This window comes from Cucurbita maxima, unplaced genomic scaffold (genome assembly GCF_002738345.1).
Source record: "Cucurbita maxima cultivar Rimu unplaced genomic scaffold, Cmax_1.0 Cma_Scf00002, whole genome shotgun sequence".
Taxonomy (NCBI): Eukaryota; Viridiplantae; Streptophyta; class Magnoliopsida; order Cucurbitales; family Cucurbitaceae; genus Cucurbita; species Cucurbita maxima.
Genome location: NW_019272018.1, coordinates 1,374,815 through 1,391,027, shown reverse-complemented (window position 1 = coordinate 1,391,027; position 16,213 = coordinate 1,374,815). Strand labels below are relative to the sequence as shown.

The 16,213-nt window shown below is 35.0% G+C and overlaps 4 protein-coding genes across 13 annotated transcripts in view; 2 read left to right on the top strand and 2 right to left on the bottom strand.

Moving 5' to 3' along the window:
- Window positions 1–895: 895 nt before the first annotated feature.
- LOC111469892 (ubiquitin recognition factor in ER-associated degradation protein 1-like) lies at window positions 896–5,805 on the top strand. Of its 2 annotated transcripts, none has more exons than XM_023115371.1 (10): window positions 896–1,014; window positions 1,583–1,657; window positions 2,293–2,379; window positions 2,813–2,837; window positions 2,960–2,992; window positions 3,091–3,212; window positions 3,310–3,440; window positions 4,258–4,472; window positions 4,904–5,163; window positions 5,430–5,805. In XM_023115371.1, the coding sequence occupies exons 2-10, from the start codon at window positions 1,655–1,657 to the stop codon at window positions 5,520–5,522; spliced, it is 969 nt and encodes a 322-aa protein (XP_022971139.1). In that variant the 5' UTR covers window positions 896–1,014; window positions 1,583–1,654; the 3' UTR covers window positions 5,523–5,805. The 2 variants fall into 2 exon arrangements, with proteins under 2 accessions (XP_022971139.1, XP_022971130.1); XM_023115362.1 differs by having other exon boundaries at window positions 897–1,014; window positions 4,898–5,163.
- A 1,071-nt stretch (window positions 5,806–6,876) lies between these two features.
- On the bottom strand, window positions 6,877–12,364 carry LOC111469802 (epimerase family protein SDR39U1 homolog, chloroplastic-like). Its single transcript, XM_023115236.1, has 13 exons — window positions 12,095–12,364; window positions 11,940–11,990; window positions 10,743–10,818; window positions 10,512–10,571; window positions 10,296–10,414; window positions 9,382–9,426; window positions 9,164–9,242; window positions 8,901–8,962; window positions 8,397–8,496; window positions 7,897–7,957; window positions 7,641–7,711; window positions 7,406–7,545; window positions 6,877–7,178 (listed from the first exon to the last, which is right to left on the bottom strand). The coding sequence occupies exons 1-13, from the start codon at window positions 12,170–12,172 to the stop codon at window positions 7,062–7,064; spliced, it is 1,059 nt and encodes a 352-aa protein (XP_022971004.1). The 5' UTR covers window positions 12,173–12,364; the 3' UTR covers window positions 6,877–7,061.
- A 1,852-nt stretch (window positions 12,365–14,216) lies between these two features.
- Window positions 14,217–14,750, top strand: LOC111470248 (30S ribosomal protein S31, mitochondrial). Its single transcript, XM_023115807.1, has one exon. It carries the CDS (start codon window positions 14,262–14,264, stop codon window positions 14,520–14,522), a length of 261 nt encoding a protein of 86 aa, XP_022971575.1. The 5' UTR covers window positions 14,217–14,261; the 3' UTR covers window positions 14,523–14,750.
- Window positions 14,751–15,642: 892 nt separating this feature from the next.
- Window positions 15,643–16,213, bottom strand: part of LOC111469345 (kinesin-like protein KIN-7E) — a 10,384-nt gene continuing 9,813 nt past the window's right edge. For all 9 annotated transcript variants that reach the window (XM_023114598.1, XM_023114593.1, XM_023114628.1 and 6 more), the window contains one exon: window positions 15,643–16,007. The gene's annotated coding sequence lies outside the window, so the exon portion shown is untranslated. The remainder of the gene's footprint in view (window positions 16,008–16,213) is intronic.

Here is a 16,213-nt window from a genome sequence, read left to right as displayed (position 1 = left end):
CAACATGGTGGGTTAATTTTTATGAACTCTCCTCACATTATTTTTTCCTTTATTTTTTATTTATATTTTTTTCTTTCTTATTATTTTACACTTTATTATTATTATTATTATCATATTATCATTTAATAAATTATTGTTGACCTAACATGTATAATTAATTATTCAATTTGATGACCATGTTCAATATTTATAATTAAATTTTTATATACAAATATAAGGAAGTGTTTATGAGGTTTGTTATTCAATTTGATGACAATATCCAATATTTATAATTAAATTTTTGTATACAAATATAAGGAAGTACATTTTTTTAGCTCAATTCAATTTGTGCCTATTTTTAAAAAACTCAAATCAATCCCACCTATATAATTAAAGGTTAGTAAAATATTTATTTATTTCAAACTTTTAATTAATATTTTCAACTAAGTTATTTTAAATAGTTATAGAAGAATAAATAATAAAAATAATAATTAAAAAATTTAATAAATACATTATATAATTAAATGGTAATTTTTTTTTCCTTTTTTAAAAAACTAACGGGTCGCTGATTTAATCAAATCTAATTTTAGGATAACTTATGAATGAATTGAACCAACCTCAGTTGGTTTAATGTGATATATTTTTAGTGGTTTGTAATCTTCTTAAATCCACTAATGTATTAAATGCAATAAAAAATAATAATCTTTCAAACATTTTAATATTCTAAAAAAAAAAGTAAAATTTAAAAAAATTTAGCAGACTCCGTCTAACGTCCTAAGTGTGCTGCAACTAATTGGGCTTTGCAAAAGAATCGGCCCAATATTAGGCCCAGGTTCAGGCCCAGGCCCAAAAGATACATAGCGTGGCGAATACGAATTCGAGCATCTGGTTTGCTTTTAGTATCTCGGGTTTCTAAATCTGATGCTTAAACGATCAAACCAATCAAACCGATCAAACGGTCTCCTTCTCCCTCTCTGCGCTTCCTCCAGCGACCGATCGTTCATCGGCGTCTTGCTTCTCCGTTGTTCGTCTCCGGTACGGCTGAAGTATTGTCATGTCTTGCATATATAAGATTCGAATTCTATGATAGTTAAGATGATGTTCTGGTCGTTTGCTTGCTGAGAAAGCTGAGTGGCCGAAAATTTGAATTTTCCTTATCTTTGCGTTTTTTCGTATGTATAAACGCATTCGTTTTTTATTAGGATTATTTTGTGTTTCTTTTATCGGAAATATAAGTTGTTTGTTACCTGTGGCCGAAGAAAGATAAACATAGCAACTTAAGGTGCATTCAGTCTGATTTTTGGTTTGCTATTGATTGGTTGTTGTTGGTGCGAGTTCTGAAATTTTTTCATATTATGGTATAGTTTGCCTTGGTTTTTGTTTCTTTCTTTGTATCTTTTGTTTCATGTTTGACATTGAAGCGGAATGGAAGTGAGGATTTGCTTTCTTTCTTTGTTTTTATTTTTACTGCTGTTTTGGTGATGAATCAGTTTGATGCAAGAGATGTTCTTATAATAGCTACTAAGCGGTTTAAGTTATGCCGAGGTTTATGATTTTTTACTTTTCATACATCTGGTTTTCTCACATATTTTACAACATGCAGTTCTTCGTCGGTCCGTTGGGAGCCTGTAAGAGGTTAATTATCCGTTGTGGAACTCTATAAAAGCTCTATAAAATGGTATGCATGCCCTTTTCAGCTTGTTAAAAATAGAATCTCTGACGTTATGTGAAACGGCATTGGATTCTTATATTATCTGTGTGATGAGAAAATAAAGAAAAGCTATGAAATTATCTCAATGTTTATGATGAGGATTTGAATTTCATCGACCCACAGAAGGTTCTACTTTCCCTCAATTTAAGAAATCGCTGCTTTCTGCTTTTAGATAACTACATTAGTGCGTTGTGTTAATCCTAGACCTAAGACGTGTTGCTTGTTCTGGCTGTGGAACGCAACTTGATTTATCCAAATGTTTGATATTTATTTCTGCTCTCTGAAACCTGCTAACTGCTATGATTTTTGGTAGATGATCATACCACTCCAGTTTTTTTTTCCCCCCCTAAATTTCTTTTCGATTTATACTCTCACTTGGTAGAAGCAGTTTGTTACTTAAACAATTGACGTTCGTTGAAGTTTACACTTTACTCTAACTGTGCCTACGTTGTTACTATTTCTGCAATTCACTGGCCTTCAACTCTCCATCTTAGGAGGGTTCTTACTGTGAAGATATAATTACATTTTTCTAAAAAAAGAGATTGGTTAGCTTTTGTAGTCATATTGCAATTAATGTTCTCTCTATCTTTCTGCATGTGCAGTATTTTGATGGGTATGATGGCTATGGTTATCGTGGAGCATCATTTGAGCAAAGATATCAATGCTTCTCTGCATCATTTATTGATAAGGTTTGACTACCCTCTACATCTATCACCATTTTTAGAAATGTTCTCACTTGGCGTTTGAGGAGGTTCTTGGCTTCATTGCATTTTCATTGTTTAGTAATTAGTATGCATATCAAAGGACTTCTTCATGCTAGAAATTAAATGTAGGCAGCAGTTGCAATATGCTCTTTATTTGTTTGAAGCGTGAGCATGTAATAAGCATTGCTCTTGCATTAATTTTTTTAAAAGCTTGGAATTTCACGTAATATCACACAACTGCTGCTCATGTCTCTAATTTGTAGGTCAATACAGTAGAAGGTAAATATATATTGGAATGTTGCTTTTCATCTTAAAAGGCCTTTCAAGTATCTGTTTTTGCATGCATAAAACTGAACTGTTTTCTTTCTTCCAAAATAGATAGTTTCTTCTAATTTGAGTTAATCTTTTCATCCTGCAGCCACACATTGAAACTGGAGATAGAAGTAAGATATTCTGTTTTTACCATTTTTATTGTTTAGTTTCTATGTCCTTCATAAAGTATTTTTCAATTTCATCTTCTTTATCTCTCATGTTGTTTATTTCTTTTTTCTTTTTTTTTTCCCAGTTATAATGCCTCCATCAGCCCTTGATCGCCTTGGTTTGTTTGCATATGTCTAAAATTAATTTTTGTATGCCTGTTTTATCTATGGTTCTTCTCATTGTAGTTGACTGCATTTTAAACATAAACCCATACAGCTTCATTACAAATTGATTATCCAATGTTATTTGAGCTTCGAAATGATGACACTGAGCGAGTCTCTCATTGTGGGGTATTGGAGTTTGTTGCAGAAGAAGGCAGGATTTATATGCCTTATTGGGTAGGGTCCATATTTCTCTTGCGTTATATGTATCCCAGGTGTTATTAGCTCTGTCTTACTTTTCATCCGAGGATTCTTCTAATTGTTTACCCTTCAGATGATGGAGAACATGCTTTTACAAGAAGGAGACCTCTTGCATGTGAAGAATGTCACTCTTCCAAAGGGAACTTATGTTAAATTACAACCTCATACAAAGGACTTCTTGGATATCTCCAATCCAAAAGCAATGTGAGCTAACTTTTCAAGTTTTGGTTCATGTGTCTAGTGTTGTTCGCTACTTATTAGTATTTCCAGATTGGGTACATAGGAATGTGTTCTAAAGTTGAAATCCTCTGCCACTTATTTAATTTGAACACCAATGCGCTAACCTCTGTTAATTTAGCCGATGTCACGTATATTTTTACCTTAAGCCCAATAAGTACACAAAATCTTGAACATCAAAGTGCTCACCATGCGTTGGCGTTGATCCAATGGTTAAAATAAAAAGCTTCTCAAATGTCTTTGAAGTTATGAGTTCAAAAGCTCAGGTGTCACTTGGAACATTGAGTACTACGGGAAAACTTTTTGACATCAAATGTATGTTTTAGGATTAGACTATTGATTATTAGGAATAGTTAAGGTGCATGCAAGCTAGTCCAAATCTATACGTATGAAAGAATGCATTGACTACAGCCTGCTTGGAAGTTCTTTTGGTCTTTCAAGGACATTAGTTACTTGATAAAAGTACCCTTGAGAAAGTTCTATGGTCAATATCAAATTGGTATTTTCAAACTGTCCATACTTGATTTCACAAGTGACAGGACAAATGAAAGCTAATTTTTTTATAAAACAGAAAAATTGTCTGTGCTTGGTAGTGAAGGAAATGTTCAATTTTAGAACATTGCTCGCAAACACTTTTTTGAACTCTTTCATAGTCTTAATGGGGAAGGTGGTGGTCTTTCTTTTTTGTTTAGGTAGATCACATGTGATTTCTCTATCTGTATCTCTAAGGGTTGGTGTGATGAAGTTTGTTTCACACAACATATTATTTTTTTTTTTCACACAGCTTAGAGACTACACTCAGGAATTTTTCTTGCCTCACCACTGGGGGCAGTATTATGGTGGCATATAACAACAAGAAATATTACATTGACATAGTCGAAACAAAGCCATCCAATGCAATAAGTATCATTGAGACAGATTGTGAGGTGGATTTTGCACCTCCCCTGGATTACAAGGAACCAGAGAAGCCTACTGCACCAATCAGGGGGAGGGAGCAAGGTGCATAACTTTTACTCTTTTTCTCCAATTCTTACTGCAATTTAGTGCTGCTTCTGTTGTTTTTCTGTTTTTCTTTTTATCAGTTTGGCGATTTCTCTCATTTGATCAACGCTTATGAAGTTGATATTTTATCCAAGCAGTTTATTAGCTTGTAACCTTACTGTAGATTGAGTTTTCTAGTTGCCTGATGTCGTAGTATTTAGTAATCTCGTTGGAGACCATTTCTTTGGTTTGGCCCTTCTTTTCTTGGACTCTTTTGTTCACGGCGTAGTGTTTAGTAATCTCGTTGAACAAGGCCACTGATTACTATGTTTAGGTATAGTGCTTACCCATTTAAATTAATTTTCACATTTGCTGCAACAAAACTTGGAAGGTATGCATTTAGGAACAAGGCAGTCTGTCAAGTTCTCATTGAACTCTTGCAGTTGCAGAAGCTCAAGCAGAAGAAGCTGAACCTAAATTTAGTGCTTTCACGGGAACAGGAAGACGTTTGGATGGTAAATCTTCAAGTCACCAGTCCCAGCCTATTTCATCTGCTAAGTCATCTGAGGAGAAGCTATCCGGTGCTACTAGTAGACATGGCCCTTCACAACAGTCTGCTGGATCTAGCTCAGTCAATGGAACTCGTCAGGCTCAGGGAAAGTTGGTATTTGGACAAAATGCTAATCAAAATCCTAAAGGAACTTCAAAGGTACTCACTTAGCATTTATCATTATGGTGAAAAAAAAAATCATTAAAAAATATATATTACTATATCCATTCAATGAACTATAAAGCAGGTGATTCTAATGTTCAAATTTTTGTTAAAATTGGCGAGTTTTGGAGAAGTTATTTTATTTGTTGATCAAACTTTCAAAATTAAAATTTGCATTTCTTCCTATCATCTTATTTCGCACTAGCGTTACATTATTAAAAAAATGAATAAAAATAACCGATTCTCTTTTGCCATTTTTGTAGGAAGCAACAAAGGAGAGTAAACAAGAGCAGCCAGAAAAGGAAGTACCTAAATTCCAGCCCTTCTCTGGCAAAAGGTACTCGCTTAGGGGTTGAATATATATCACGTATATATATAATTTAGGCTCAAGTTGTTGATGACATTCACGTAGCGGAGCGGAAGCATTGGAACCCTTTGATTATATTATGAATTAATAGAAACTCGATTATTATGAATTAATAGCTTGCAAGTCGTTGAAGTTTTTCAATCCTGCAAAAACTCTTTAACATTCCATGAAATCTTTCTTGCTATGGCTCGAACATAATGTCAATGCTTGTGGAAGTCTCTTGAATGAAAATTCCTAAAGGATGGGAGAATAATAGTTTCGAGAATTCTTTAGAGATGTAATTTCATTCTCTCGAGAAAGTGGGAGAGATTGATGTGTGTTTGACTCAACCCGAGGGGTCCTCCACTTGGAAAATATTTGCATATTTAATATATTAGGATGTTATACCTTACCATATATTATAAGATATCCTTAATATATATTTAACTAATTTGAATCTCATTCAAATTTTAAACTATTTAATTAATTAATTTTCATTCATTAACTATAGGTCACTCCATTATAGATATAGAGTTGCACTCTTATGTAGTAGGACAAGTTATGTCCATTGATATAACTATTACAAGCTTCCGATCATAAATCAAATCTCTCAGGCCAATGAGAGGGTGAGATTCTATTATTCAAGTCATTATGGGTTAAAAATCCGTTTTACCCTAATTATATCTTTCACTTAGTACTAGATTCTCTAATGAACAATTTGTTTATGATCTAATTATATACTAAGTCCCTCTTGGAAACTCCCTATTTGGTTAAGTCCCAAAATGGTAGGCATATTGAATTTACTAAAATAGTGATTTAGAAATTAAATGTTTAGTCATTTTCACCCTGTAAATTAAATGACAAGCCCACCATGGAAATTTCCAGCCATGTAAATTAAATGACAAGTCCTTAAGCCCTCACCAACCATATAACCCAAGAAAATTAGTTCATAACTCACTCAGGATTAAGATTGAGTATCATATGATCGGAATATTAATTTTCTCAATTAATGGATTTATAAGGAGTGATTAAATATTTCTTGATCCAATCTTATACAAACTCATGGTATAGGATACCCCATTTATATGTCCTCCACATGAATGATTTAGATCAAATCATTTGTAACGATTATAAAGTGGGCCGTATCAATAGTGTTGCCAAGATAAGGCACTCAACATTATTCATATACTATGGACTCTTTAATTAATCCTCTTGTAAGTAAACCACATATTGTTCAAGATTACATTAAAAACTTTGAATTTGAATTTTCATACCATCAATAACAATTAAATTACAAATAAAATAATAAAAATTACTATTAAAACTTAAATAATTAATTACGAGACTTTATAGCATAAAAATTACTACATACCTTAAACCTCCCAATCATATATTTATGACCTTCCCATTCCGTTTCATTTGAGCGGGAAACCGAAACCAAAACCAAAAATCAAATTACTGAACAAAAAATCGACCTCCTCAATAGTGTGTTATGATATATATATATATATATATATAAATGGAAGATGATGCTACTATTCTTCAGATTTTATATTTGATTCCCTTGGGAAAGAATGGCCTTGAGTGCGTCTTTCACAGACGGGTACTTGAATGAAAACCCCAATTCCTTGGCTCTCGCAGGCACTACCCTTTGCCCTTCCAAAACCTGCAAGAAATTCAGGTGTTCTTATTGATCTGAGGCTAACAAATTGGCCTGAATTAATCAGCCTATTTACTAAGAACTTTATGAAACTCCTTAGAAATTGTTCATTACGTCTTTGAGCTTAGAACTTCTTGTCTAAGAAGTTGTAGGGTTCTAATAGAGGCCTATGGTTTATAGGATTAATTTAAAGAGTGAAAAGGAAGGGATAAAAGAGAGAGAGAGAGAGTGACCACAGAAGCTCCATCTCCAAGGACGGCTTTGAGGGCGAAGTCAGGTACGGGAAGCCATGAAGGTCTGCCCATGGCGGCTCCCAACCGCTCACATAATTCAGACAATTTAACCGGGTTAGGTGCCGTTCCATTTATTACACCTGTTTTTGTCCATAAATAATACATGATTAGCTTTAAATAAGGCTAATTCTGCGTTTTTTTTTTATTTTAATTTTTATAATTAAAATTTTATTACCCTTATAAGATGGATTCATCAGTGCTTCATATATTAGGTCCACAATGTCATCCAAATGGATCCAGGAAAACCTGCAAACTCATTTTACTATAAAATTCAATATTAAGTCAAAAAAAGAAATATATTTTGTTAAAACAAAAATTAGAAATGAACTTTTCAAATCATAGGGATTAAAATTATCCCCTGACTATAGGGATCAAACTTGTAATTTTAATAAAAAAAAAATGTATAATGGAGTCTTGGGGGAGAGTATTACCATTGTTTTCCAGATCCCAATGGACCTCCAGCATACATCATGAAGAGGGGGATCATTTTGGCTGCAAATGCACACAGATAAATATGGATTCAAAAAATTAAAAATAAAAAAGATTTAGAAATTAACATAGACCTTTTCAACTTCAAGTAATTTAATGTGGAAAGCTGATTTAACAAACTATATAATAATTAAATTTAATATTTTGTTTTGTTTATAATGGTCTATTTGGTCTAAAGTTTATTCTATTTTAGTCCCTATAAAAGACGAGAATCTTTAGAAAAAGTAATCCTTATAACACAAAAGTACGATAATTTTTAGAAAAATTAGTCAGAGTGGAAAATTAGGTCGAAACTGTGATTTAAAAAAGAAAAAATAAAAAGTAAAACAAAAGGACGAGAATGATAACGTTTAAAAAGTACGACGACCAAAATAAACGTGTTTTCGAACAAAGTGGAAAAAAGCTAACAAATTAAACCTAATAATTAAGAATTTTTCCATACCTAAAGCACCACCTTTACCAAGAACAACGCCTATACGAATAAGAGCCACTCTGACATTCTTGTTTACTCCCAGGGCTGTTGCTTCCCATTCCCTACAAACCTGGAAAATCACTGTCTTAAGCAAACACCCGAATGAAGGTAGACAAGATGGTGAAGAATTTCAATAACAAAAAGAAGGAAATCTTAATACTCGTCGATAAACCGCTCACACTAGAGAACGGTCGAGTGAATTACAGGATGATGTATAATTTCATGACTCCATTTTGATGATACAAAGTTTTACTAGCTCTATCTTAAGATACTTGTGGCAAAACAGTTCCCATCACAAGCTTGAACTACAAAAGATTAAAAAAAGGACCCAGAATTGTCACTATGCTCTATTATTGATGGAAATTTGGTTGAAACACGAGCGAAAGATTGTGCTTTAACTCTTTTCATCTTCGTTTACGAAGAAAAACAAATAAAATCGCTCGTTAATTAGCTCTATCTAACTACTCTCCTCACCTCGGCCAAGTAATCGTTTCCGGATGGGCTTCGTTCGTCAAATATTGCTGTTTCACTTGTGCCTGAGAGAGAGAGCAAAAGGAGTAAAGTTTAGATTATGTATGTGATCCAATAGAAGATTATATGATTCTCACATCAAAACTGAGAAACTGGGCAGTCCCAATACGAAAAGGATGAAAAAAAAAACGAAATAAAATAGTGTGATCTGTTCTTTCAGATAGTTTTTCGAGATGGAGTCGAGTAAATCAGATAGAAACACGTACCGTAGTAACCAACAGCAGTTGAGCTAACAAGAACAGTAGGGCGAGCAGCATCTGGCGCATTGTTAATTAACCTTACAACCTTCACATCAGTTAAGTAACCATGTAAACGAGGCATTAAATATTGCTATGTATCAGATTTTGCATTTGTAAGCTAGAAATGGAAAGAAGTCCCTTAAACTGTTTGCAGTACTCTATAGTTATGTTCGATAACTTCTTACCTTTGAGGTGACTCTGATCCTGCTTTGCTTGATCTCTTTCTTGATCTGTATTACAATGGGCACAAATTATATATTATAGATTATATAAACAGTTCTCAGATTGTCAAACCAGTAGGGTAAGAGATAATGTTAGTTGTTTCACATACAACTACAAACTGTCAGATCGACCGATCAAAAGCACGTCCTGAATCTAATTCTACAAAGACGGTTCATCTAAAAAGGATCTGGTTTTCAGTTAGTGAATATGCTAATTGTCATAATCGCACTTTTCTTGGCAACGGACTTTGCGATTATGCGGCACTCACTCCCAACACCGAGTGAGTCAAGCCAACTGGGATTCGCGTCACCTAGGGCCGGACAACGTATGCTCAAGCCTCTGGCTCTGTTTTGAGAAGAAGGTTTTAAAAAGCAGGGGTAGAGAGATTTTCGAAAGCGAGTTTGAAAGTAAGAATGAGGGAAGATTTGAAAGCAACATTATATAACTATAAGCAAAAGGAAACACAACATCTCCCTATAGTACATTTTGAGGCGATTCAAGTATGGCAAACCTAGACGTGATTTCGTCGAACGTTCATACAAAATCAGGGAGAGGAGTTGACAACTAGTCATACCTCCCTATAGTATGTTTTGAGGCAAATCAGGTCTGGCATGCCTAGACATGATTTCGCCGAGTAGTCGTACAAATAGAAATACAATAGTAAGGAAATACAATACAAAATTAAATAAAGGGTTCGGCATCAGCAACACGCCCTAAACGAGCATGACCGTGACACTAAGCTCTATCCCAAGATTAGTTTTTAATTACCGTACATGTAAATAGTATTTAACTGAACAGTTTATTACTTGCTTGTGTAGTATATGGGACCATAAATCATGCTAGAAAGGGTCAAAATCCATAGGAAATATGTACTAACCTCAGAAGACCACCTGGTACTTATGGGCATCCCAGCCAAGTTAACAACACCATCTGAACCTTGGATGCAGTCTTTCCACCCTGGCTCCTCTGCGATCACGATTCCTGGAAATTCCCTAGCTACAAAGTGTGGGATGTAGTTCAATAATTAAGCAGAAGAAGATTCAGATGATACAGTAAAACAAAAAAAGACGATTGACATGTATTACCTTCTTACCCGGAAAAATCAACTCAGCTTTAGATTTAGAACGTGTCAGAACTCGAATATTATGGTTATCTATGACCAGAAACACATCAAAGAATTCTTAATCAGTCGTTTATCTACTACATTGTGAGAAGCAGATTGGAGCGGGAAGCTTAAAGATACAAACTATGGGGTAAAAAAAAAAGAGCAAGATTTGATGTCTTTGGTTTTTCGAGATGTCTAGCTTGATGTATAGAATATAACCTGCATTTAGCCGTCGCACAAGTCTTCTACCGATGAAGCCTGTAGCTCCAGTTATTGATACAGTGAGCTGATTTTTCTGTAACAATTTTTTAAAACAAGAAATTGAGCAGAGAAAAATGAAAGAACACAAAAGGGCTTGAAAAACAACTAAAAAAATAGGACCTAACCAAAACCACAGACCTAACTAAGAAAATGACCTTCAAAATTTCAACCTTGAATTTCTAGAAGCATAATGGCTACCCGAAATAACCAAAAATGAACAAGGGAACACGTATGAGGCATTAAGGAACCAAAAACGAATATGCCATCTAGTCAGATGAATATGGAAGTTTCCCAATAAAGAAAAAAGAGCAGATACTCACATGATTCCCTGTTCGAAAGAGGATGAAAACCAAAATTAAAAGACCAAGCTATGGGACACAACCTCAAGGAGGAAAGGGGGTACAAGCAAGGGAACAAAGTACAAAAAGAACTATCACTGTAACAGCGCTGTTACAAACTCACCGCTAGCAGATATTGTCTGCTTTGGCTTGTTACATATCGTCGTCAGTCTCATAGTTTTAAAATGCATCTACTATGGAGAAAGTCTAGCCCTACTCCGACCAATGCCTCGCACCGTCCGTCCGGTGATCGACTTTTATACATTTTTAACAACTCAAACCCACCGCTAGCAGGTATTGTCCACTTTGGCCTGTTACATATCGCTCGCAGCCTCACGATTTTAAAACGCATCTATTAGGGAGAGGTTCACACACCCTTATAAGGTAATGTTTCGTTCTCCTCTCCATCCGATGTAGTATCTCACAATCACCCAACCCATAGTCCTCCAAAAACTAGAGTGTTTGAACCATCTCCAACTGAGCACTTCACAGAATTAGAAAAGATGGGAAAGTCCCAAGAGATGGCCTTCGAAGAACTCTAGAAAGTGCCTATAAACCCACAAACCAAGGCTCACTAGAGAGAGTGAGGACCATACTTCTACTTCAATGGAAAACGCCACAACCATTTAGTCAATAGAGCTTCATTACGAAATCTCAAATTACCTAGCCCCATACGATCAATAACAACAATAGCTAAAAAAATATAGGAAAACAATAATCAAACACAGGAAATACGATCAACAAACTGACTTCAAATTAACACACATTACAATTCTCAATTACAATAAAACATAAACACAGAAATTCAAGAACATACCATCTCTGTTTCATCAATGGCGCAGAAAACCTGAAGTCTCTTGCCACATATCTTCAAGCAAAAGGAGAATTTAAAGTAAGAAGAACAGAGAAACCACAAACTCCTCAACGCCGAAGCAAAGCTAATAAATGAGATCACGAGAATCGAACACTTACCGCAAGGTGTTGAGGGATACGAATAGAATGGGAGACAGTACGGCTCCATGAGAGAGAAGTGGCGCCAGAGAGCTTCATTGAAGGGAATAACGGCGGGTGGGATCGGAAAGCTCTATCGGCGGCGAGAGGGAGAAGGAAGAAAGGAAGAATGAAAGGTGAAGATTAGGTTGGGATGGATTTGATGGACCAGGTTGATCTTCTTGAGATCAGGAGGCGGGAGAGAGCCATCTCCATCACAAAATTAAGCTCTGTGAGACTGAAACAAATGGTTCTCGGGTGAAGCTGGAGTGGAGGGGAATTAAAGTTATTAAATTGAGATATATATTTTTTTAAGATCAAATTAAAAAAAAAAACAATTAATTTTAATAAGAATTTAGGAACAAACTCCGACCATAATTTACTAATTTTCTAGAAGTCGTGTCGCGTGCTTAATGTCACGATCTGCAATACGATTGTGTCCCGAGTAAGTCATCAAGGACGATGACTAAGTTAAGTGGGGGAGAATGTCACAACCATACTATGAAAGAGAGTAGGTTATTACCCTCACGTCATGACAAGCAAAGCGGCGTCCCTCAAGAGACGCTCATCCAGCCACATACGAGCTAATATAGAAGAGTGTCATGATGCGACCAGAAGATGTCGTGGTCGGGCTTACGAGCCCACCTTGTGCAACTCAGAGGATACACACATTGAGGCCAGGTTGGCCACAACGGGGGAAAAGTGCTCCTTTTAAGTCCATAGTCGTCAGGTGAGTGTCTGTAGAAAGAGTCAGCCTCACCCACAGCTATGGCAAACACTGAATAGCCACGTCTACATTGCGAGTCTCAGTGGCCGAGTTCAAGATGGGCAAACAACAAAAATAGGTCTGAAGGGGGATAGCCCGTAGATAGTGTGCACAAGTTTTTGTATTCGTCTAAAGCACGTTTGTTTTCTAGCAAGTCAATAACAAGCTAACTAGACTCCGCTTCCATAGTATTTAGTACCGCGAAGAGTAATATCGTGGTTGGCTTGTGAGCCACACCTCGTGAGGTGTACCGTTATTCGTCACTCAAAAAGTATGCAAATTGGCCAAGAGTAGTACCAAGCTAAAGCCAGAACGAAAAATATATATGGGGCTTAATTCCCCTTAAGGCTGGTTGTGATCGTGTCAAGATCACGACGCTGCACGGTAAAAAATGTAGGACCTTGACAATTGGTATTAGAGCCACACTTTGTGCATCTAGTCGGACCAGACAGTCAAGAGAATGAACCCAAGAGTTTATCGAAGACTTTGCAAGTGTGTCAAGAGTGCTAGAGTGGGCAGAACAATGCAACAAAATGGTGTTGGCGTATTCGTATTTTAATGTATATGGTTAGAAATATGTTGAATAATTTATCTTTTACTCGTGTCCTTATGGAAGTATGCTTTCAGGACCGGACCGCTCAATACTTATTAAACAATGTTCATAGTACATCAGTTCCAAGATAGGAAGGAAACTTAGTTTAAGGCACTTGTTATATTTCGAGATGTTAAGTGGAAGTAAGTCTCATTCAACTCGAAAAGAAATGAACTTTAAATAAAAAAAACAAAAATAAAAAAAAAAAAACCAATGTGGAACATGACAATCCACCCCGTTCGGGTCCCTCTCTTATTCTCTGTCTAAACAGAGCATGTTGCTCCTCCCCAACCAACATGGGACACATGACAATCCACCCCCCTTCGAGTCCCTCCCACATTCTCTGTCTAAAGAGAGCACACTCCTCCCCAACCAATGTGGGACATCACAATCCACTCTTCTTTAGGGTCCAGTGTCTTTACTAGCAGACCATTTGGTGTCTGGCTCTAATTTCATTTGTCGTTACCTAGGTCCACCGTTAGTAGATATTGTCCTCTTCGGACTTTTCCCTTTTGAACTTCCCCTCCCCTCAAGACTTTAAAACGCGTCTGCTTGGAGAAAGTTTCCACACTCTAACGTGTTTTTCCAATTTGTTCATTATTTGATGCTACACAATATGTTAATTTAAGCTAACAATGAAATGATGTGGCTACGAAAAGTTGGGCTTCCTTAATGGGCTAAAGGCCCAGCCCATATTTTCCAATACACTCGACATATTTTACACCCTTTTTGCCTCCTTCATTACAGTTGTTGGGCTCTGAACCAATCTTGCAAAGGAAAACAAAAAGGCGATGATGCAGTGGTGTGGCGCAGTAGCTAGGGGAGTGATGGCGGCGGAGCGCCGGTCGCCTTCACTAACGTCGTCAATGGCGGTGGAAGGACTGGTTCCGATCCTTTGTGGACGAGGTGACAAGAAGACGAAGAAGGGGAAAATATTCAAAGGCTCGTACGGCAACTCCAGGCCGAAGAAGGAGAAGAAGATTCAGCGGATCAAGGACAAAAACGAGGTTCCTAGTTCCACTCCTTGGCCTCTTCCTTTCAAGCTCATCTGATTTGATTTTTTTTGTTTTTTTTAATCTCTGGTTTCATAAACTGTTAAGATGTTTCTCGAGGTTTAGGGTTTATGTCAGGTCAAGATCGATTGTAGCCGAAGTTGGAATTGATCTAATGTGAGTGATTGATCGTCTTGCTGGTGTGTACGGTTCATTTTATCAATCTAGAATTGAAATTTGACTCAGATTCATATCCTTTGAATGTTATCCGAAAAATTTTCGAGATTATTTTGGAATGAAAATGGATTTCTATAGATCAGTCAAAATTTTGGGGAGAAAAAACTCCAAATTCTTAATACTGCAAGTCTCCAATACAGGCTTCAACAGCCTGCAACTTAACGCTATGGATTTCATTAGAAAATTAACAATAAACTATGACCAATTTTTAAGATTTTCTGAAATTAGAATTGATAAGATTAGCCTAAATTTTTCTAAATTTCTTATGTATTGAGCATGACTAGAGATTAATTTTAGTTCTTGTACTTAGATTTCATAAATATTTTAAAATTATTAGATCTTAATTTAACTATAAACTATTTATATTGTTTTTTTCTGCTTCAATAATAGTTTTGAAATATTTATAAACCTTTTAATATTTATAAAAGGTTAAAACGGGTATTAAAACTTTAGAAAATTTACAAAAAATTAAGAGTATTTTTTTTTTTATAATTTAGTGCATACCCTTTATTTCTGTAACAATTATGGACATAAAATAAAAATTTTGAGACATTTAACCAACTTTATGAAATTTGTTTTGAGAATTAAAATAAAATAAATTTCGTTTTGAAAACAATTTCTCAATTTCTTATTTCAAAATGTTTTTCCTCAATAGTTCATCATCTTCATGATAAGCTTATTATCTTATTATTTTGAATATAAACTCCCAAAGTGTAGGGTGTGTTTCTTTACCACACACTCAAATATCCCAACCCTAAACAAAGACTACATAAACAATATTTTATTTTATTTTAATTATAATTATCTTGAACTTGAGTTAAAAAAGATTACATAAACAATATTTTATTTTATCTTAATTATCACGTCTAAGATTGAACTTAACTTCAATATTATAAGTGAAAACATTAAACATAAACATAATATAAGTGAAGCATAAAATTAATAGAGTAAAAACATTACATTAAACATAAACATTATATAGGTAAAAATTACACATTGACAAAGATTGACCCTGAGTATGAACAATGTGACTATAGCTATAGTAATGACGACTATAGCAATAGAAACTATGGGTATGATATGAAGTAAATATCGTACTACATCGCTACAACAATAGTAGTTATAATCAACTATTGTACTTGTGATTATAGTAGAGGTTATAATACATCGATTTATACACTAGGTCGACTACGCCTCTTAATAATGATCTTGATTCAGACTCATAGTCAATGGATTATCTTCATTCTTTAGAGCATTCGAGTTTATGAAACATAGTATAAGAAGTATCCTCCTATTGATATGACATTCCTATCCTGCGTAACATATTTAAATTATATTAAATTTTGAACATACCATGAACAGAGAGCAATACTATCAAATTAATTACAATAACATTGATTTAACGCCTATAACGTCATTATCATATCTTCAATCAATAATAATCCAATTTGAAGAGAAAAAAGGAAAAGAAAGAAAAGAAAAAAAAAAAAAAAAAAAAAAAAAAAAAAAAAAAA

Bases quoted from the DNA above. Each gene is read 5' to 3' on its own strand.
- LOC111470248 (XM_023115807.1), top strand. From the start codon at position 14,262: ATGATGCAGTGGTGTGGCGCAGTAGCTAGGGGAGTGATGGCGGCGGAG.
- LOC111469892 (XM_023115362.1), top strand. The intron at 3,441-4,257 runs GTGAGCTAACTT...TTTTTCACACAG, and splicing joins ATCTCCAATCCAAAAGCAAT to CTTAGAGACTACACTCAGGA. The intron at 4,473-4,897 runs GTGCATAACTTT...GAACTCTTGCAG, and splicing joins AATCAGGGGGAGGGAGCAAG to TTGCAGAAGCTCAAGCAGAA.
- LOC111469802 (XM_023115236.1), bottom strand. From the start codon at position 12,172: ATGAAGCTCTCTGGCGCCACTTCTCTCTCATGGAGCCGTACTGTCTCC. The intron at 10,819-11,939 runs GTATGTTCTTGA...AAATTGTTACAG, and splicing joins CCATTGATGAAACAGAGATG to AAAAATCAGCTCACTGTATC. The intron at 8,963-9,163 runs GTACGTGTTTCT...TCTCTCTCTCAG, and splicing joins AACTGCTGTTGGTTACTACG to GCACAAGTGAAACAGCAATA.